The 21,968-nt window shown below is 46.9% G+C and overlaps 2 protein-coding genes across 3 annotated transcripts in view; both read left to right on the top strand.

Annotated features, from left to right (window-relative positions):
* LOC116945219 (uncharacterized) overlaps window positions 1-21,531 on the top strand; it is a 78,404-nt gene extending 56,873 nt beyond the window's left edge. For both annotated transcript variants that reach the window (XR_012942630.1, XM_032959518.2), the window contains exon 10: window positions 13,023-21,531. Coding sequence is in view for 1 of the 2 variants with exons in the window: in XM_032959518.2 (XP_032815409.2) it covers window positions 15,613-16,578 (966 nt within the window). In the remaining variant the exon portion in view is untranslated. The remainder of the gene's footprint in view (window positions 1-13,022) is intronic.
* Window positions 1-21,968, top strand: part of LOC116945221 (extracellular sulfatase Sulf-1-like) — a 371,767-nt gene that overhangs the window by 189,594 nt on the left and 160,205 nt on the right. The gene's annotated exons all lie outside the window — the stretch shown is intronic.

The following is a 21,968-nucleotide window of genomic DNA, read 5'->3' as shown; positions in this document are numbered from 1 at the left end:
AGAGGAAGTAGCCACCCACCGCCAGTGGCTGGCTCATGTTCCATCGACCAAGCAGGTGTGGAGCACGATTCAGAGCCTGAGACCGAGTAAATCGCCAGGCAGAGATGACTATCCCATCCCAATTGAATTTCTGTGGGAGGATGACGACTTGTATGCAAGCTGCCTACCTTACGTGACATCGTCAGAACTGTCTGAACCACAGGATGGGTCTCACAGGATTGGAAGCATGCCCTGGTGGCCCCCTTTCTGTAGGACCACACTGGTTGTAATAACTACAGGGGCATCTCCTTCCTCAGCGTGCCAGGGAAGCTCGAAATAATTCTGAGAAGATCGCAGAGCTCACTATTGTTTCAAGCAAGGGTGGTCCTGCACAGATGACATGGGATTGGTTTGTATGCTATGGCAGACCTGTAAGGGAATTAAATGGGACCTACACCTCTGCATTATTGGTCTGTGTAAGGCAGGGGTCGGGAACCTATGGCTCGCGAGCCAGATGTGGCTCTTTTGATGATTGCATATGGCTCGCAGATAAAACTAAATATTCTCACTTGTTTTAATCCATCCATCGATTTTTCACTGCGCATGTCCTGTTCAGGGCTGCAGGAGCAATTGTCCATTATTTTAATTGGATGATACTGGCCTACGTTTGCCGTTGCTGGGTAAAACAGGTAAACGCCCCCTTTTGAATCAGTCTGAGACTGCGTCTGCTCGGTCATTAGCTCAAAGCTAACCCTTCGACGAAGAAGATGGCGAAAAGAAAAAAAGACGACGAGTATCGTACATTTCAGGACGAATGGACCGAAGAATTCGCCTTTGTGGAGAGAGCGGGTTCTGCGGTGTGTCTAATTTGCAATGACAAAATTACATCGTTGAAACGGTCGAATGTAAAGCGGCACTTCGACACGCGCCACGCTACCTTTGCATCAAAATACCCTGCGGGAGACAGCAGAAAGAAAGCGTGCCAAGAGCTTCTGAGCAGGGTGCCAGCTAGCCAGCAGCAACTCCGCGTATGGACCCGGCAAGGTGACTATAATTCGGCTAGCTTTGCTGGTTCTTTAGCAATAGTGAGGAACGGAAAACCATTCACAGATGGCGAGTATGCTAAAACGTTCATGCTGGATGTAGCCAATGAACTTTTTGATGATCTTCCGAACAAAGACAAGATAATCAAACGGATACAAGACATGCCTCTGTCGGCAAGAACTGTTCATGATCGTACCATCGTGATGGCAAACAAAGTGGAGGAAACGCAAGTCAAGGACATAAATGCAGCGCCGTTCTTTTCTCTGGCTTTGGATGAGTCAACAGACGTGATCCATTTGTCGCAGTTCAGCGTGATTGCAAGATATGCTGTTGGTGACACACTGCGCGAAGAAAGTCTTGCTGTTCTGCCATTAAAAGGGTCCACAAGAGGTGAGGATTTATTAAAGTCTTTCATGGAGTTTGCTCAAGAAAAAAGTCTACCTATGGATAAACTTCTCTCAGTGTGTACTGATGGTGCTCCGTGTATGGTGGGGAAAAACAAAGGATTTGTGGCGCTTCTCCGTGAACATGAAAATAGACCCATCCTAAGTTTCCATTGCATTATACACCAGGAGGCACTTTGTGCTCAGATGTGTGACAGGCAGTTTGGCGAAGTGATGTCGCTGGTCATTCGTGTGATCAACTTTATTGTTGCCCGAGCCTTAAATGATCGCCAGTTTAAAACACTGCTGGATGAAGTTGTAAATAACTATCCTGGTCTGCTTTTGCACAGCAATGTGCGTTTGTTGTCAAGAGGGAAGGTGCTTAGCCGTTTTGCGGCTTGCCTGAACGAAATCCGGACTTTCCTTGAAATGAAAGGCGTCGGGCATCCTGAGCTAGCCGACACCGAGTGGCTCCTCAAGTTTTACTATCTCGTAGATCTGACTGAACATCTGAACCAGCTCAACGTGAAAATGCAAGGCATTGGAAATACAGTGTTATCCCTTCAACAAGCTGTATTTGCTTTTGAAAACAAGCTGGAGCTTTTCATCACGGATCTTGAAACAGGTCGTTTACTACATTTTGAAAAACTGAGCCAATTTAAAGATGCATGCACAGCAAGTGAGCCCATTCAAAACCTTGATCTCCACCAGCTAGCTGGCTGCACATCCAGTCTCCTACAGTCCTTCAAAGCACGCTTTGGAGAATTTCGTGAGCACACTCGTCTTTTTAAGTTCATCACCCATCCAAACGAGTGTTCACTGAACACAGCCGACCTGAATTACATCCCTGGTGTCTCCGTCAGAGATTTTGAAGCAGAAGTGGCTGACCTGAAGGCCTCGGACATGTGGGTGAATAAGTTCAAGTCACTGAATGAAGATTTGGAAAGAATCACACGACAGAAAGCGGAGTTGGCGAGCAAGCACATGTGGACAGAAATGAAAAAACTCCAACCCGAAGACCAGCTGATTCTCAAAACTTGGAACGCGCTTCATGTCACATACCACACACTGCAGCGTGTGAGTATTGCTGTATTGACCATGTTTGGATCTACGTATGCATGTGAGCAGTCATTCTCACATCTTAAAAACATCAAGTCCAACCTACGATCACGTTTAACGGATGAAAGCCTCAACGCTTGCATGAAGCTTAACCTCACCAAGTACCAACCCGACTACAAAGACATCAGCAAATCCATGCAGCACCAGAAGTCGCATTAATGGTGAGTGTTATAACAACATTATTTAAAAGAATAAATTCAGAGGCTTATTATACTGACATTTAGTTGAATTCACTTTTAAAATATATTATATGGCTCTCACTGAAATAAATTTCCAAATTTTTTGCTTTCATGGCTCTCTTAGTCAAAAAGGTTCCCGACCCCTGGTGTAAGGCCTACCATACATTTACTAGGCCATGGCTTTTATACTTTTCTTCACGCTTTCAGGGTCCCTAACCCTCTACTTATCATTCAGGGCCTTCCTGGTGGTGGGCATGGCCAGGTAAAGCTGTATGGCCACGAGTCGAAGCCGTTCCATATTCACATTGTGGTGCGACGGGCACCTGCACTAGCTGGGGTCATTCAGGCTGGCCTGCCTACGATCCATCCTGGCTTTCGTCACACTGGTTTGCGTGAGGAGTTCCCAGATCCATGAACGATCTGAACACTGTCCTATGAGTGAGCTCCTCTGGCAGACGAGACTGCTTCGGTTGTTACATGGAGCCTGCATGCCCAGCCACCATATGCCCAAGCAGCTTCTGTTTGGCCAGATAAAGAGGGCTAAAATGGCATGTTATGGGCTATAGAAAAGATGGGCCAATGTGGTATCGGAGGACTTGGAACTGCATAATCTTTCCGATGATTGGTGTCAGCGGTGTCAAGATTGTATTCATGGAAAAGGCTTGTGAACACACACTACGGGAATATTGAAGGCAATCGCCAATCGACAACAGCAGAGCAGCGATGCTCACAGCAACGAGTAGAGTGTCGGGTAGCTAAAACATAGCAAGGTGGTATAGTGGGTAACGCAGGTGGTTCATCTGTGGCTCATCTCAGTCGTTTAACCCAAAATGCTGGGGTCTGTTCCGTGACCTTACCTTCAATAGCTTGCCTGGCTACAAAGTACACCTGGCCATGGCACAACTTTATTATTTTCTTGCTTGTGATGGAAATATGTTCAGGAACTAAATGCCAATGTCGAGGTCTGCTAGCCACAACAGGGCTTCAGGAGAGAGTTTTTGTGGTTTTTCTATTCCTAGTAAAATAGCTATGGCGATATCACCATCACTAATGGTTAATGGCAGATATTATTGTTGTTGTTTACGCGTATGCGTGTTGACATGTATACGAGGTTTTAAAATTTGACATTGGTGTTTCCAGATAATTGCTTTTATCTCCATATGTAACATTTTTCATTCGGAAAAGGTTTCGATGTATTTATTTATTCCACGTGAGGGTTTAGCTCTTAAAATATTTTACTCTCTATATGGTGGAGGTTTTTAAAAATGAAAAACAGAGCTTAAACAGCGTCATAGTACATCATGTCTTATAAAAGCCGACATAAATGTATCTCTGGCTGCGCATATAATGTGCAAGGAGTGAAGTGGTGGGGGTTGCATGAAGGTTCATGATTGCATCTATTGTTACAAGTTCTGTTAGGGAGCGCCTGTTTTGGCAAACTACGTGGCATGGGGTTTGGAACGGTCACACGATGTGATTCGTGCCCAATGTTTTTCGAACCCGGCAGCATGAGTTGGAATCCCGGCCGTGGCCAACCTGTAGCTAGAGATATCAGAACCCGGACTTGGACACCCCTTGACCGGCATGGTGAAGTATGGTCACACAATCCCCGTGTGATCGACATGGCATTGGCAAGAGCCCTTCATTCAGCCGTGGATTATTTCGCCAAACACCAGTTGCTCATCTCCGCAACAGGCCGCATAAAAAAGGATGTGCAGACAGTTGTATTAACAAACGGCTGTAAATGACCTGTCACATTGATTGTTGTAACCTGCATTTATAAACAGACGGGATCTGTTTTTTTTTTTTTACCACGTGACAAAAAATGAAAATACGATCAACATTTTTTGCCCGTCGACCGGTGAGTTTTCCGGACCGGAAGCATTCGTTCACCTTGTCACACTTAGGACCTGATAGGCGCGCACGCACGCGCGCATTACGCGTGCGTGCGCGCCTTTGCCGGTGTCAGCGCGCGTGCTCGTCGGTGGCATAACGCGTGCGTCGCTACCCGTACCACCGATTAGCACAGTTGGCTACGTACGGTACGAGAGAAATTCAACATACATACAAATATAAAGATCCCCCCCCCCCGTGTAGCCTGTAACGGACTGTTGGGGGAAGTGGTGTTAGCGAGCACCTATGAAGGTGCCGGCACGGCACACGAGGGGGTGGGTGGCCAGCACCACGCCCGGCCGCCTTTGTCTCCCTAGTGGCGATATTTACACACCGCACCAGGTACTCATTTGAGGCTACCCAGGGGAGGCCCAGGAGCGGTTCAGATAATCGTCACTGGTGTTGGCCGTGATTGGGAATCGAACTCAGTACGCCGGGTTCGTAAGCACACCACCACTCCCACAACATACATACAACATATACACACGCCGCAAGGGCGCGCACACCCGCGTCGGAGCGTGCATTCGCACGGCCGCTCGCTCGCTCGTCTTTGTTTCCCTGCCGAGCCGTGCAGCTCTTAATTAATGCTCCGTCCATCACAGTTTAATTAAAAAGTTTATGGCCCCGACGCCGCGAGGCAGCGTTACTGGCTGGGCGGCTGGAAACGCGCTCATTATTCCCGGATCGACGCCCAGCTAAGTGCCAGAGCCTGGCCTTGCTAGAGGCCACGCTCCCCTCAAAGCAGACGGCTCATCTTATTTCCATTACAAAGCTGTCTTCTTCCCTTACCCTCGCTCCTCCTCACCAGTGACCCCGCCGTCCCTTCCCTTTCCTGGGCCACCTCCTCCCATGCAGCCCCCTGCTCTCCACACATTGCCCTCTGTCTCCAATTTTATTTTCTTTGATTCGTGAAAGAATAAAGAAGAACGTGTGTTTTTTGTTGCTGCTGCTGCCAAGCAAGAGTCTAGCCACTAACATTGGCCATTCATTTACATTTTCCCGGTTTTCCTCCATCCTGTCCCCACTCTGTCTCCGGTCGGTCGTTTTTTTTTTTGTAACCCACAAACTCATTCCCAGCCCGATGTGCCTGCGTCACACTCGGACGTCTGTCCGTCCATCTGTCTGCCTGCCCCATCACCCTTCCCATCTCGCTTCCCTCCCCCTCCCCTCGCCTTCTCTCTCTCTCTCTGCCAGGGGAGGAACAATGATCCGTCTTTTACGTGCGTCGTCGCCGGGGCTAAAGATTTCAGCCCACAACTCCCAGCGCGGGTTCGTGTCAGCCCTTGCTGTGACGCTAATTGCTTAAGCAGCTCCAATATGATGCCCTTTAAAGGGAAGATAAAGGACCGACAAAAGGAGAAGAGAGAATAAAAACACAAGACAGCCTTTTTTTTCGGGGGGCGAAGGCGATTACTCCGGCAGGCCAGATGCAAGTGTCCGTGTAATCCCCGACACTAGCGGCACAAGAGGTCATATACACATGCCGCCTAAATGCCATCCCTCACCCCCGAACACAGACGCCCGTTCACAGCCACCGGTTTGTGAAATTAAATACCTTCGCATTGCACGTGCGGATTAGAGGGATCAATCGGGCCGATTAAGTTTTTGTTGTTTGTTAATCTTTTTTTCGCGAGAAAATATCGTCCGTTTTGAAATGAAGCGTCTCTGGGTAGAGTCGCTTTGCTTTGTGCTCCCTCTCCCGCTCCCCCGCCACCTCCTCCTGAATTTCTCCTTCCACCCACCACTCTTAGATTGTAAATTCCATTTCGGCAGCGTCCTCCTACCGTAGCGTCAGCGGTCTGCACAATGGGCTTGCAATGCCTTGGTCGCCCGCTAGATTCGATCTCCCGGCACGGCGGTGAATACAATGGAGCAGGTTGTTGCTGGAATCCTCCACACCGCCTCTATCCATCCAGCGGAATAGATTAGTACAACCGCAGTTAGTCACATCGGCAGGTCACGTGTGGTGGGATAAAGTGTGGGTACGCCCACCTCATCTGGATATTTGTGAAAAAGAGCTTCATAGCTCATCGGATTCCTGCAGGATATATAAATATTCCGATTGGACCAAGTAGGCTAAATACTCTCTGAGGATTTTCTCAAATAGAGGCCCGTCTGCCGGCAGTGATGCGAGCAAGCATCACAAAGGCAAAGCAGGGCCGCGCCTTTGCCTACCGCCCTGCTTTGCCTTCTCTTGAAAATGAGATGTGTTGACTCTGTCGATTGTAACCCTACTTTTAAATTAAGGCTAAACACTCGGGGTATAAAGATTAATCGTCCTTAAGGTCCACGTAACCTTCGTGGAATCACGTGGGTACAAATCAATGGTTGTAAGTGTACGCACATTCCTGCGTATGCGACAAATGTAACAACGCTGCATTTAGACGAATGGAGCGATAAGACTGTTAAAACAACACGTGAAATGAGCGAGATATAATAAACTAAACAAAAAACTAAACTTTTTTTAAATTTTATCAGTTAAAGCCCACTGAGCGAGATAGCCCCTTTTTTAGAAGCGACCTAGCCACAAATGATAGCCCAACGAAGTGGCTTATCACGTGGAAATTTACAGCAGCCAAATAGTCTCATCGGATGTTTCTTAATGTCGAGGAAAAAAACGTAGGATCCGGAGAAAAATCCACGCGACCACGGGGAGAACATGCAAACTCAAAATATACAGGCGTCAGGGTCGGGGGTGAACCCATGCACTCCTGCATACCAGGCGAGGCAGATAACATATCGGCACCGCGGCTCCCCCTTAATACAAACGAAATTGTGAAAATGTGAGAAAATGAGAATATACTTCTTGAATTGAATCAGAACAATTCGTGGAATTTCCCGGAAGCAGGGAAGTTGGTCTAATGAGTTTCTGGACATCTGTGAAATAGAACTTTGTAGCACATCGGATTCCTCCAGTCTAAATAAAGATTCTTGTTCTCAGTTTCCATCCTGACTAAATTCTCAACCTCAATCAGACGACCGCCTACCACCCTGTCTACCTACAGGGCTTCGCCAGCATTGATTCGAGCTGTAAATTTCCACATGATAAGCCACTTGAAAATTGTATTGTTTTATTTTATTATTTTATTCTCGTTCAACGTGACTTTACCGAAAGAACCAAAGAAGATGAAGCCTGACTCTGTTGATGAGACACTTTGTGTTGAAACCCGTTCAGAGTTTTGCTTCTATCGAACCGATGGGCCGATGAGTCGTATAATAAATAGTTTACTTTTGTTATGAGGAAGAGACAGATAGCATGTTTATTTGTATTTCTGTGATCTTTAATTACACAGCATTATTATATTCCACGCATATTTTGCCAGGAAATGAAGTAATTGAGGTAAATTTCAGCGAGCGACTATAATTACAATTTTACGAGGACGCCACTATGATTGTAGATATATCTTAACGTACGACGTATCGTAATGTTGCCATATCGCGGCAATCCTGTAAATCTACGCACCAGCCCTACCTCAAACCCCTCTGCCATCCCCACATCCCTCCACCGACCTCTCTACCTCCCTCTCACACGTCCATGCCTTTGAGCAGCCGCCACAGCCAGCACCTGTCAGTATCTATCCACTGCTGCATGAGTTCCAATCCATTCTGCACATAACTCGTGATCCTTGTATTTATCGCCATCTCCCCAGAGCAAGGTCCCTTGGTCTCACCCACCCAATCTGGATCGGCATTTAGTATTTATTGCCAATTAATTATTGATGCACCTCTTCCCAAAACATTTCAGCAACTGAACTCGCCACAGCTGTTCATTGAAGCCCTAAAGGAAAATGTAACCATGGTACATATGTTGAACTCCTTTCGCACCGTACGTAGCCAACCGTGCTAATCGGAGGTGCGAAAACAAAATCATACAGGCCCATTTTTTTATTGCGATGGTGTGTTGGAGGTCGTGCACAAGCAAACAAAACAAAACACTGCACACTCCGACAAATGGTCCTCTTTCAAAAGCAGAGAGAAGCTGTCCCGACGCTGTAGATAAGGAGCCATTGCCTGCAACGTTACTCAACTCTGTATATGTTTTAATTAAATATAGGGCAGTGCTTTTAAATAACTACGTTGTTGTTGTACCAAGACAGCATGTGCCGAGCAGTCTGGCACAGATCTGAAGAGTCATTGATGGGAAAAGTAAAGATTCAAGCAATCATCAGGTGCACTCGTGTGACATAATGGCAGTCACTTCTGAATACTCTTCATTTGACGGTCCTGCAATGATCACACCGACCTTCAATTTGGAGCCTTTGCCCCGGCCACCTCTGGCTGGCTCTGCAGGTGCGACTCGTCACGAGATATGATTGCTGCTTGGCGATAGAGCCACGCGCAGGTTCTATTACTCATGCTGCTTCCACGGATGTGGCTCATCACAAGGAATGGTTGCTGCTCATTGATAGAGCAATGGGTAGGATAAAAATGCTGGATTGCGGGCAGCTGGACGTACCCCTACCCATGATGAGGATTTGAAGGACTGACACAATTCAGAGCGGAACTGAAATTGCTCGAGGCTTTTAACGGTGCTGTCCCCATGTATCATACGGGGCCAGAAGATTCTGCGTCTCGAATGCTCGGAAAATGATCAAGAGCTTGCGTGCCCCTTTAATACGGCAAGTCGTGCTCCAGTGACCAAAGCTTCGAGGCAGCTCCATCAAACTTGAGCAATCAGTTTGGCAACCAAATCGTTATCACTATTGCCCCGCAACTGCTTTGTCCACTTTCTGAGTGAGTAGTTGCGCAGCAAGGATGTACGCCAAGGCATCTGGCAACGCCCTTTACAGCAGAGCCCCGCCCCTTATATGGTTAGCCCCGCCCCCCCCCCACCACCTTTCTCTCCGTCCTACCTATGTCGGGATTGTAACAATCAATCATAGTTCGCAAAACGTGTGTGCGATGAATGCAACGCATCGCTACAAGTCGCCGAGCGGGGGTCCCTCGGAAGTATAGAGTGGTCTAGATGTCCTGTGACCCCCCCCTCCCCCCCATTAATTGACCCCAAACATTTGTTTTTTTTCCTTTGCGTGTTAATTTATGTTTTAAATGAACCTTACTTAAAAAAAAACGTATTCAGTTTAAAAAAAAATTAAAGTGGCGTAGCAAGACATCTGGACCACCCTGTCGAGTCTTCCCTGCACTTGTAAGCAACCAGTCGCCCAGCTGCTCACGGCCGCTCGCAGAGACGTCGCCGACGACGTTGTCGACCCTGCAGGCGAAAGCGAGCGTCGTGACGGAGAGAGCGGCCGGAGGGCAGGGCCTTGGTTTCCCCCTCTGCCCTGGCGAGGAACCGCAGCGAGGTGGTCGGTGGTCGTGTTCGTCTCGGCTGCTCCGATTAGCACGGTTGGCTGCGTCTGGTGCGAAAGAAGTTCAGCACACGTATGTTGAAGTTATTCCGTGTGTGTGTGTGTGTGTGTTGAACTTCGTTCGCACCGTACGTAGCCAGCCGCGCTAATCGGAGGTGCGGGGGGAAGGACAACAAAACTAAATACAAAAATAACTTTTCAAGAAATGAGTTTTCAATTGAGATTTTAAAGGTGCATAGCTCCAGTGGCTTCCTAGTAGCGGGAGGAAGAGCGTTCCAGACGGTCGCAGAAGCAGCATCTGAAAACGAGCGATGCGGTGACGGTCTTTGTTCGACGGCTAGCCAACAGCCGCTGCGAGGATGACCGGAGTTTGCCCGATGGTTTGTGCTCCATGACGAGATCAGCAAGCAACTTATTGTGGTTCATTTGTGGCAAGCACTTTGAACATACATGCGTACGTCCTGTAGCGTGTTTGTAGTCTGTGACACGTGTGCTCCGTGCGTACTGCGTGCGTTTGATTGAGCGAGTGGACGAGTGGCCAGTCGCAGCGAGATTGATTTGGCGTGTCAGGTAACAGGTAATAGTGCGGAATGCTGCCCCTTTTTTAAGGTGACCACACGGCGGGTTGTGATTTATGACCGGTGTTCACGTTTTTGAGAGGTGCTTCGTCTCTTGCGTTTTTTGTGGGCGCTCTTTACGTAGCCGCGGTAATATTAGTTTATCGATCGAGGCACTGACAACAAACTCAAATAATGTGAGATAAAATTGGAAAAACTGTAGTCCAAACAACACGTAGCATTTAAAGTGCAAATGTAGTTTTTTTTTTACTTTTAACGGTGGGAACTGCACGTAAAAATGAATATAGGCCGAGATAAGAAAAAGTTCATGCACCTGCTGCTTATTTTTTATGGAACAAACTGAGTCTCTTCCAGTTGAGTTCATACTTTGGGGATGGGCTCCAGATTGTTGGACGTATCCGAAAATCAGGCCTCGAAAATATCGGAAAATTTGTAATTTCTGATTACTATTTGCGAAAAGAGAAACGACTTCACACACGTGACGTCACCCGCGCTGTTTCCCTCCCAACAGTGATGTCACTTTCGTGACCTGCAGGCAGATACATTTATCAAATTATTTAAACGATCCAAAAACTAAAAACACGAAATATATCCAAAAGCTTTCTTACATATCCAGATATACGTAAATTGTTGAATCCGAAACTCATCCCTGGAATATCTCCATCGCTATTCCTATAAATGTCTGAGCAGCGTAATTTAGTATGAAAATCGGTGAGGAACTACTTTCTGTCATCTACTCATTTTGTTAGAAACCCCATTTCCCCCCCGCATATTGGTTCCGCTTGGGCCATAAATAATTCAGAATATTGCTTCGCTCCGTTCGTTATTTTTCCCCCGCCGCCCGCGGAGCAATCGCTCGGGCCACCCCGCAGGTGGCCGCTGAGCTCCCCTCGGCGGCGATGTCATTAGCGGCGGCCTTCATCCGGGCGTCCTCGCGTTGTCCACCCCCGCGCCGCTGCCCCCACGGCACAGCCGCGGAGAAATCTGCGGCAATTCCGATGTGGACAGTTACCTTTTTTTTTGTTTAACCCTTCGCCCTGCCTGCCTGCTCGGGGTGCTACAACGCCGCCGGAAGATGGCAGTGCGGCGGTGGATCGAATCCACCTGTGTGGAACTAATGAGTGTTAAGCTCCCCCTTGCCCCCCCCTGTAATGTGTCCCAGGGTGAGGTTGGCGGGAGGGGATTTGTTAAGACACCCCCAAGGCAGGACGCTCTTGGAAAAGGGAATTGAGACTCAGCGAGGCATTGCTCTGTTTATAAAGGGTATTATTATTATCTCTTATTCTGTGCCCCTTTAAGGGATGCGTGATCATGTGGGCAGAGCCCTAGCATTGTGACGTACGCACAATGAGTCAAGGGTCATAGTGGGTGGCGTAACAGCAATCAGGGATTAATTTCACTGAAAAAAAACTTAATCGTGAATAATATTGGTCGCGCAAAAAGACTCAGCGTTACATTTTGTTCTACTTAAAACGAAATTTTATATGCTCGTTCTGTTGTTTTATGTTAATTATATACGGAGGTCTCTTATCCTTGGATGAAGGGCGCTCCACAGGTTCGAATTATTATCATCATTATTTCTTGATAATGATTGTTTTTGACTGAACTAGATTTACGAGTGGAGTAGAAATGCCAAGAAGAAAATTCAATATCTGGTCAAGGCCAGCGGCCACAATTTGACAAGAGGCATAATAATGATAACACAGTTCATATTACCCTATCCATGCTCGCGACACATGAATCCAGCAGATTAATGTTCATTTGTCCCTTCATGTGGGTGTTGGGGCCATGAACACGACATTCGCTCGTTGATATTGCTTCCATTTCTCGATGGCAGCAGACGGCCGTCGTAGCAACCGGCGCGCTGCGCACACCCGTGGCGCTGGCCAAATTGCCGCTAGGTTGACTCAGCCTGGAATGAACGCCCGGACTGAATGAACGCCCGATCGGGGGTGGCTTACCGATTAACTCTGCCTAATGTGAGCACCAAAGAATGGCAAAGCCGGATGATTCTCGAACTGCGACACGACCGAGCGGTAGCACGTGTGCCGCTTATTGTGGGAGGTTCATGGGTTCAAGCCCGGCGGCCGCCCTGGTTAATACCGCGGGTGTGTTAAACGAACAAGAGGCGCTGTCTTGCTTCACAGTGGGCGTCAAAGATGACGGGAAGCTGTTTGTAAAATAGTCTGCCAGTAGGGGTCGATGATTGCTGCTGTGTGTATAATCCCGATTGAGCCATTCGTAATTCGGCAAACGTCGACCCAGACATCGGCACACATCGGCATACCCTTGCAAACGATGTCAGGGGATCCCTATCGTCGCGCGTCATAGATGTAGCGGTAGCAGTGTCATCACGGTTAATTCACGCCACAGTGATAGTAACCAGGGCGGCCGCTGGATCCGAAACCGCGAACCTCTGGGCAACGAGCGGTGGACGAGCGCTGCCGCCGGGCCCGCGCGCGCCACCAGCGCTGGCTCTTATGCGACGGCGTTGGGGCGCGAGTGATTGACGCGTTTTTGCTCGGCGTGTCTCTGCAGGGCTCCGCGCGTGAGGGAGGCGCCCAGTGAAGGGCCACCACCCCCCCCCCACCCTCCACCTCCTGGAGAGTGAAAACGTCGGCCTCTTCATCGCCGTCGTGCCGCCGTGCCGTCGGCGGCGGCGGCCGTCCGTCTCCGTCGTCAAACACACGACACTGCAGTCGCTCGTGCCGGGAGAACGAGGCGAATGACGAATGTGTGTAATGTACGTGCACGTGTGTATGTTGATCTTCTTTCGCACCGTACATAGCCAAACCGTGCTCGTCGGAGGTGCGGGGGAAGGACAACAAACGAAACACAAAAACGCAGCTCGAAAGGAATGGGTTTTCAATCTGAATTTGAAAGTGCATAGCGAATTAATAAAATAACCTCTGTCTGATGGAGTGCTTGCCACACGCTCATACCCACGCCCTGCCCTGCGCCACAGTTCTGTCACCATTTAGAGATTGTAAAGTGAAATACTCCGTACAATGACGCACAGGGAGTGGAGTTTGGTCAGCCCCATCCTTGGACTTGTAACGTTAAAAAACGTGTTGTTTAATACTCAGAAGCTTTTCGATTTAAAGCTTTCGTGACTGCAAGGATTCATCTTCTTTGGTTCTTTCGGTAAAGTCACGTAGAATGAGAATAAAATAATAAAATAAAATAAGACAATAAAATTCTCACGACGTTTCGGCCACAACACAAGCGGCCTTCATCGCTGTCCTCCAGACAGTCTCGTCCCTTCACCTGATGAAGGCCGCTTGTGTTGTGACCGAAACGTCGTGAGAATATCATTGTGTTATTTTATTTTATCAATTTATTATTTTATTCTCATTCTACGTGACTTTACCGAAAGAACCAAGGAAGATGACTCAGAAGCTTGAGAATAAATACTGTGCATTGATTCCCAACAAAGCTGTACCAAACCGTGAGCGGTCTCCACCGTCAACTAATAGGCATGCTGCCCTGCCTGTATCCATACCCCTAACTCTCAACAAGCACACGCAAGGCTCTCTCAGCGCACTGTTGATTGACGCCACAAAGTCTGTCATCGGGCTAAATAGTAGTCTAGTAGTGATATAATGAATCATGGGGTCGTGATTCGATTCAAAAATCAATTGTTTAAACGTCGTGGTGATTGTGGCGGGTCCATTTAATGGGTCATATGACCAAAGACAAAGATTCCCCATATAGCCTTAACAGACTGTTGGGGCAAGTGCTGCTCGCGAGCACCTCTGAAGGCTGGCACGGCACACGAGGTCGTGGGTGACCAGCACCACGCGCCTTTGTCTCCGAAGTAGCGAATTTGTACCTCATTTATACCCCCCCCACCAACCCCCCCCCGCCCCGCTGTGCTATCGTCTCTCGCTTCGTCACGAGACTCAGGGCAGTGCGACGCTTCGTGTTGTTGGTGAAGCGGCCCACAGAAGCGGACACTGTAGAGCAACCTCCGAGATCCCCTTCAAATGACCCCTGGTCCACACACAGCAGACGGCAGCAGCATTGTCCCTCCCACCCACCCACCCCCTCTCACGTTGCGTAAGTAGAGTGAGGTTCGTCGCTCGCGTGGTATTCAAACCGATATTTGTTTTATTTGCTCAGAGCTGAAATTTTGCCAAACGGAAGTGCGGAACCAAATGTAATGTGAAGGGTTTTTTTTGTGGGGGGGGAGGGTGGGGGGGGGGTTTCGCCCTCGCGGTCTCTCTCAGTTGCCAAGGCGTCCTCCTTCGAGGCCGGATTGCGCGCCGAGCCTTGAGTGCGGCCAGGGCCCTCTTGGGAGCCGGGGCCCCGTCGTGCTAGCAACGCGGCCGGTGAATTATTTACAACTCGCGTTTTGTAATTTTGACGTTTTTGTTATTTCCTTTGCCGCTCTCCCGTTCCCGATACAAAACTAGCGGTGCCATCGTCGGCACCGCCACGACCATCGCCGTCACCATCTTTGTTGTCAAGAACAATTCAATTGAATATGGAAGAATATTTTGTTAATGGTCGGATGAACATAGCACGTGTCAAAAAGGTGTGTGTGTTTTTTTTTTATATATATACAAATCTTGGGTAATGTTATTCTCGTCATCATCATGTAAGTCACTATTGTATTGGGTGTGGAATTGCTTTCCATGTTTTGTCAATAAGAATCGCAAATCATTGAGTAAATCATACGCGGTCATTTGTCAGGCCGCTGCTGGATGAAGGCCCCCTCTGTACGCTTTGTCGTTGGAGTGTTTTGACCATACTTCACCACACTACTTAGTGACTGCAGTATGGCATAGGGGGGTGGGGGGGGCCTCAGAACCGGTTCATATATATGTCGCATGCCACTTATGTTGGCCGTAGCCAGGAATCTAAATCGGCACGACAAACTCTTAGCGCATGGCGCTGTCCACCGTGACACCGTTCCCCTGGATTTAAAGTTCGCGATGGTAGAAATGATGTTGGTGATTTGCCGGGGGAAAGGTTCGGATGATTTCCAAGGCGTCACAGGGAGATCATCTCACGGTGATGTTCATCCAAAAAGATTGTTTTAGTGTCCCGTCGACCTTGGGTAATAATGTAATATTGTGCATAATTACCGGATATAATAGCAGTTGATTTTTATCGGGCGTTTTCAATGGAGTTTATATGCTTGTTTGCACAATTGTATTTGTCGTTTGTTTCTCAGTCGGCTTGTCGAGGTGAGGGTCGCGGCGGCTGCGTGTTGAGTAGTGGCGGTCCACACATCCATTTCCCTGGAAACAGACTCGAGCACTACACTACTACACTATACACTACACACTATACACTACACTATACACTACTATACACTACACTATACACTACTACACTATACACTACACTATACACTACTACACACTATACTATACACTACACTATACACTACACTATACACTACTATACACCGTACACTACACTATACACTACACTATACACTACTACACACTATACACTACACTATACACTACTACACACTATACACTACACACTATACACTACACTATACACTACACTATACACTACTACACACTATACACTACACTATACACTACACTATACACTACTACACACTATACACTACACTGTACACTACTACACACTATACACTACACTATACACTACTACACACTATACACTACACTATACACTACTACACACTATACACTACACTATACACTACTACACACTATACACTACACTATACACTACTACACACTATACACTACACTATACACTACACTATACTATACACTACACTATACACTACACTATACACTACTACACACTATACACTACTACACTATACACTAATATACTATACACTACTACATTATACACTACTACACTATACACTACTACACTATACACTACTACACTATACACTACTATACTATACACCACTACACTATACACTACTACACTATACACTACTACACTAGACACTACACTATTACACTATACACTACTACACTATACACTACTACACTATACACTACTACACTATACACTACTACACTATACACTACTACACATTACCAGTTTCCCGAACCACCTCAATAATGAATCAATAATGGCATTTTAAGATATGAGAAAAAAATAAACTTGATTCCGAGTCGCCTTAAAAACCACGGACTATATATATATCACCTGCTATGACGTATGGCTCGAGAACCGTGGACAACGACGAAGAAATTTAAACAAAAGCCGAAAAAGAAAGCGTGGGGAGCTGCATGCTTGGCAATATGCTGAGAGGCAGAAATAATAACCGTAACCAAATCTAGAAATGATGATTAAAAAATGGACCCAACATTGCAGAGTAAACCCATCGCAACCCACCGGCCTGCAGTTCCATTCAGCCGTGATGGGATTATCTCGTCACAACAGATGTCACTGCTGTTGCTAATGGATGGGTCCCAGCGTGTGGTGGCGGGGACTCCACGTGCGTGGTGCCCAGAGGTGGATTTTGCGGCAGCGGGCATTGGTGGCTTTGTTGTGCTGATGAGTCGCGATGAGAACGAAACCGGTCCACAGTTGTCTTATCATTGCATCACTGCTGCTGCTGTCAGTAGCATCATGCAATGATGATAAAACAACATGCATTTACATTTGCTGAAATGCGTTTTGATGGTAATCTACGACAAGACATTCACTTCTTCAGGAAATACTTAAGTGTTTTTTTTGGTTTGGGCATATGCACAAATGGCCATGTGCTTTTTACGCATTTCTGCGTCTTGTTTGTATGTTACGTGCGTATGGTTGAAGGTATTACGCACGGTACGTAGCCAACCGTGCTAATCGGCGTGTTGTTTGAAAGAAAGTGGAGAGCGCGGCTTGGAGAACAATGCACAACGGAAGCATCGTTTTTTTTGTTTTCTTCAGAAAAGGTGAACGTACACTTGGGCACGGGCACCGCTCTTGACAGCCAAAGGACGGTCACATCCACCGTAGAGATGGAGTTGTGAAATCGGCTCGTGCGCAGCTACCAAGGTGGATCGCAAGGACTGTGAGGGAGTGCCATGGCTTGGGGAGGCCTTCATCCAGCAGCGGATTTGATCATCGCTGATGATGATTATGATAATGACGACGATAAGTGTCACCTGTTGAGCGCTTTCAAAAAAACGAACCTGAAAAAAAACGAGTGCACGATTTGCGGGGCCACAGTTTTTGCCGAGCAAAAACACAGAGACATTCGCGCGTAACCAAAGTTAATTAATCCGTGCAGATGTGTTTTTATTCTTTTATATTAGCATACATATTAGAATGGGGGCTGTACTCGTACGCATACAATTTTTTGGAGTGGAAGTAATTATAAAAAAACAGCTGCTTAAAAAATGTAATATGTGGGTGTTTAAAACACATACAGATTAAACAATTGGCGTGTTTCTTAAATGGGGCCCACTCCCACCGCCTCCGTACTCCCAGCAGTGTGTAAGTGTGTACACCAGAGTTGATCGACAATGATAAATATGCCGGGTGGTAACCGGCACGGGTGGCAACCCATCCACCGATGTTGTTGTAAGGTCCTCCACAATGTACGCATGTTAGTATGTGTGTTGAACTTCTTTCGCACCGTACCGTGCTAATCGGAGGTGCGGTCAAGTGTGGGCACGACCGCCTCTCCCAAGCTATCTGATCAGCGTGGAAGAATCGGCCCAATGTGCCTGCTGTAAGAGCTCTCTCGAGCTTCCTCTAAAGCTTCCTTGTTGCCCTTCCCCCGCACATCCGATGAGCGCGGCTGGCTACGTACGGTGCGAAAGAAGTTCAACGTACATACACATACGTAACCACGTTGGAGGTCCTTACACCAACAGCGGTGATAATCAGGACAGGTTGCCACCCGTCCTGATTATCACCCGGCACGGTCTGAGAATCGGCGTCTGTGTTCGTGTGCCAGGAATTGATTGATTGTTTGTTTTGCCCAGAAGTCTTTCCACAGTTTTGTGTTTAACTTCCTGAAAGTGAACTGCAGCGCAGTGCCGACAATCGACCCGGTGGCAACTGAGAAATGTGTCCGGGTTTGGTCTGCAGTGGAAAAAGAGGTCGTCCATAAATGACGTCACGCGATTTTGGACGATTTTTGACCCCCCCCCCCTCTCGTCACACGGCGTCACAAAAAGTCAGACCCCCCTCCATCAAATATGACGTCACAAAGCTCTGCCCCCCCCCCCCCCCAAAAAAAAACATATTTCCATTTTGAAAATAAAACATGCTTCAAATCGCTTTAAACTATTGTCATTGTAGTGCGTATTTAATGTGGCGCTGTACTCTGATGTTGTAGGAGTGTTGTTATAATAATTAGTGTTATAACAATTATATATTTATTTAAATTTGCGCAGTTTGATGTGACATCACACTTCTGAAACCCCTCCCCCCCCTCGTCACACATCGTCACAAATGTCTGACACCCCCCCCCCCCTCCTAGGTGCGTGACGTCATTTATGGACGGCCCCAAAGTGACAACCCTAGGTGGTGTAAGCAAGCAAATGGGCATGGCTGCACTTTTACCTTTTATGTTGTATAGCCAAAGACAAGGATCCCCCCTGTATAGCCTTAGCACACTTTTAGAGCAATTGCTGTTAGCGAGTAGCACCTATGAAGGTCAACATGGCGTGCGAACGAGGGGGCGTGTGGGCGGGCAGCACCACGCCCGGCTGCCTGCGTGTCTCTCTCTCTCTCTGGGGGCGGTGTTTGCACGGCGGCCCCAAGGTGCACATTTGAGGCCGAGTCGACCGATTTCCGACCTGTCTCTATTTTTTATAGGCGCACATGGATGCACACACAGGGCTACTTGCGTTGCTTGAGAGCACATTCAACCACTTGTTCTCCCAAACCTGGCCAGGGTTGCCTTCACGCATTCAACACCTAGGAAAGCTTCAGTCCTGATTTACGATTTTAAGAATATATATCATTTGAGATGCAATTTATCGTCGGTGTAATTGAATAATATAACGTGACCTTTAGTAAATTCACGATCCCCCTCCATTAAGTTAGTGTGTCACCGTATGTACCCAGTGGAAGAAATAACACGGTGACGTTAATTGCGGAATTTGAATGATTACAACCAAATACGTATGCTTTCTTGACTGTCGACCGATGCACATATTCACTGCGTGAAATGTATTCCGTGTCTGGTTTTGGAAGTGGGGTGGGAGGCACCATCTGAAACCCCTCTCTTGTTCGTAGATTTTATTTTTAATGAGAACCCCAAAATTCTGAAGGTTTTCCAAGACTCGCCGAGATTATTTTTACATTTAAGGAGACGGTAAGTTCACTGAATATAAAATGGCACGTTCCATTATGTAAGAATCTGGGCTTCGCGATGAAGTCCAATGCTGTGATAATATTGCACGGCTGTCTTTGGTGCGTCGGTCTGAAAATGTTCGATCGCTCGTTGTATTATTCACTTACGAGACAGTGTGCGCAATTGTGATTTGTCCCAGCTCTTTGTCAGTCTAGTACTCAATGAAGCCCCCCCCCCCCATACCATTCTCCCATGCTGGTGGTTTGACCATACTTCACCATGCCGCTCATTGCGGGTTGGTGAAGGGGAGGGCTCAGGACCAGGTACCGGTTCAGGTATCACTCGCCACTGATGTTAGCCGTGGCCAGGAAATCGAATTCAGATTGCAGAGTTCACCACCGATGCAGCCCTACCTGATCCTTTTTATATATTTTATCCACAAGTAAAAACACACAATGCATGGTCCTGCCCACTTTGTTAGATGCCCAAGCCCTTGTTTCAGTCGTGTCTGGAATTATAGTAACATAATATACATAACTCAATATCATCATCGATTATTATTATTGTTATCGGCATGTAATTTTGTGTAGAACTAGGACCCCATATTGTAGGGGGAGTTCCTTGCCTGTAGCATCGGCAGTTCAGCAGCATTGATTCAAGCATGCCTGACTGCAGATGAGACACTGTATGTCAACATCTCTCCAGAGTTTGCTTGTATTGAATACATTCTGTTGAAAATTATTGCACGCCGAGCAGGCCATGTGACCGATGGGTTGTGTAATAAATAGCGTAATTTGTTTTGGGCGTGGAGAGACGGATATATGAAGGAAACATTTCATCTTGTTTTCTATAATTGTTATTCCTGGTTCTTTCGGTAAAGTCACGTAGAAGGGAAACAATAAAATAATAAAAATATAAAACAATAAAATTCTCACGACGTTTCGACTGCAACTTTATAAAGCAACGTTTCGACTGCAACACAAGCAATCATCACCTGATGATGATTTCTTGTGTTGCAGTCGAAACATCGTGAGAATGTTATTGTTTTACATTTGTATTATTTTATTGTTTCCCTTCTACGTGACTTTACCGAAAGAACCAAGAATATGAATCCCTGCAGTCACGAAAGCTTTAAATCAAAATTCTATAATTCTATGTTGTTATTTAATCTAATATAAAATGTATCTATTAAAATGGAGAGAGTGGTGGAACCACCGGCATGAACCTGGCAACTTGAGTGCCTTTCGCATCCTCGGTTAAGCATCAGTGGTGCCCGATATCTGAACCAGTCTTGGTCCATCACCCTTCCTGTCCCTTCGATCCACACAAACCAACGACCAACATACTTGGGGAGCTCTTCATCCAACTGTGGATTTGACAACGGGCTGAAATGTGTCTTTAATAATTTTATAAAGCAACGTTATTTATTCACGTTACTTTTTCTATGATTATGTTGAGATTTATTGAAAAGTCACAAAGGGACAATGTTCTTTTTCAAGTTATTGTGATTACTGTGGTTGTTGTGACTATTATTCAAATGAAGCAGAGCCCATCGATCTCTTTTATAACCTCGCTTCTAAATCGTCCGTCGGTGATTCGCCGTTTAATAAGTGTTGTTTATAGAACGTGTCACGAAACAAACAATGAAAAATATAACCGCCCTCGCGTCGTCCCGTCAAGCGAATGCCCGCATATTAACACTTCGTTGTTCAAAGTGAGCGCCGTACAATGGGTGATGGAATAGTCTGTAGCTTCACCAATGAATAAATAAATAAACCCCACCGGCTGACCATATTGTGCCCTTGAAGCACAATTGCACTTTGCCTGTTGATATCCTACAGCCTTAATCCCCGACCGTAAAGACCCCTTATATCTCGCTCCTTAAGCCGCTCCTTCATGGCGCACATCATCACCTCGTTGGGCATTGGCGTTGCCCAGCTGTGACACATTGGTCGCTTGTCGCAGAGGTTCGTGGTTCGAATCCGGCAGGCTGTCCCTGGTTATTACTGCGGCGCGTACATGACCATAAAATACTACACGCCGTCTGCTTTGCAGCGGACGTTAAAACATTTTTTTACGTTTTTTTTTATTTTACCAGGTACAGCCCGATGAGCTATATAGTTCTTTTTCAGCAACGACCTGGTAGCAAATGATAGCGCAACTAAGTGGCTTATCGTGTGGAAATCTATAGTAGCCAAATACTTTAAACGCATGTTTCTAAATGTGGAGGG

Source organism: Petromyzon marinus, chromosome 23 (genome assembly GCF_048934315.1).
Source record: "Petromyzon marinus isolate PM22_M1 ecotype Great Lakes invasive population chromosome 23, UKy_Petmar_22M1.pri1.0, whole genome shotgun sequence".
Taxonomy (NCBI): Eukaryota; Metazoa; Chordata; class Hyperoartia; order Petromyzontiformes; family Petromyzontidae; genus Petromyzon; species Petromyzon marinus.
The sequence above is the reverse complement of the archived record's forward strand: the minus strand, read 5'-3'. Positions and strand labels throughout refer to the sequence as shown.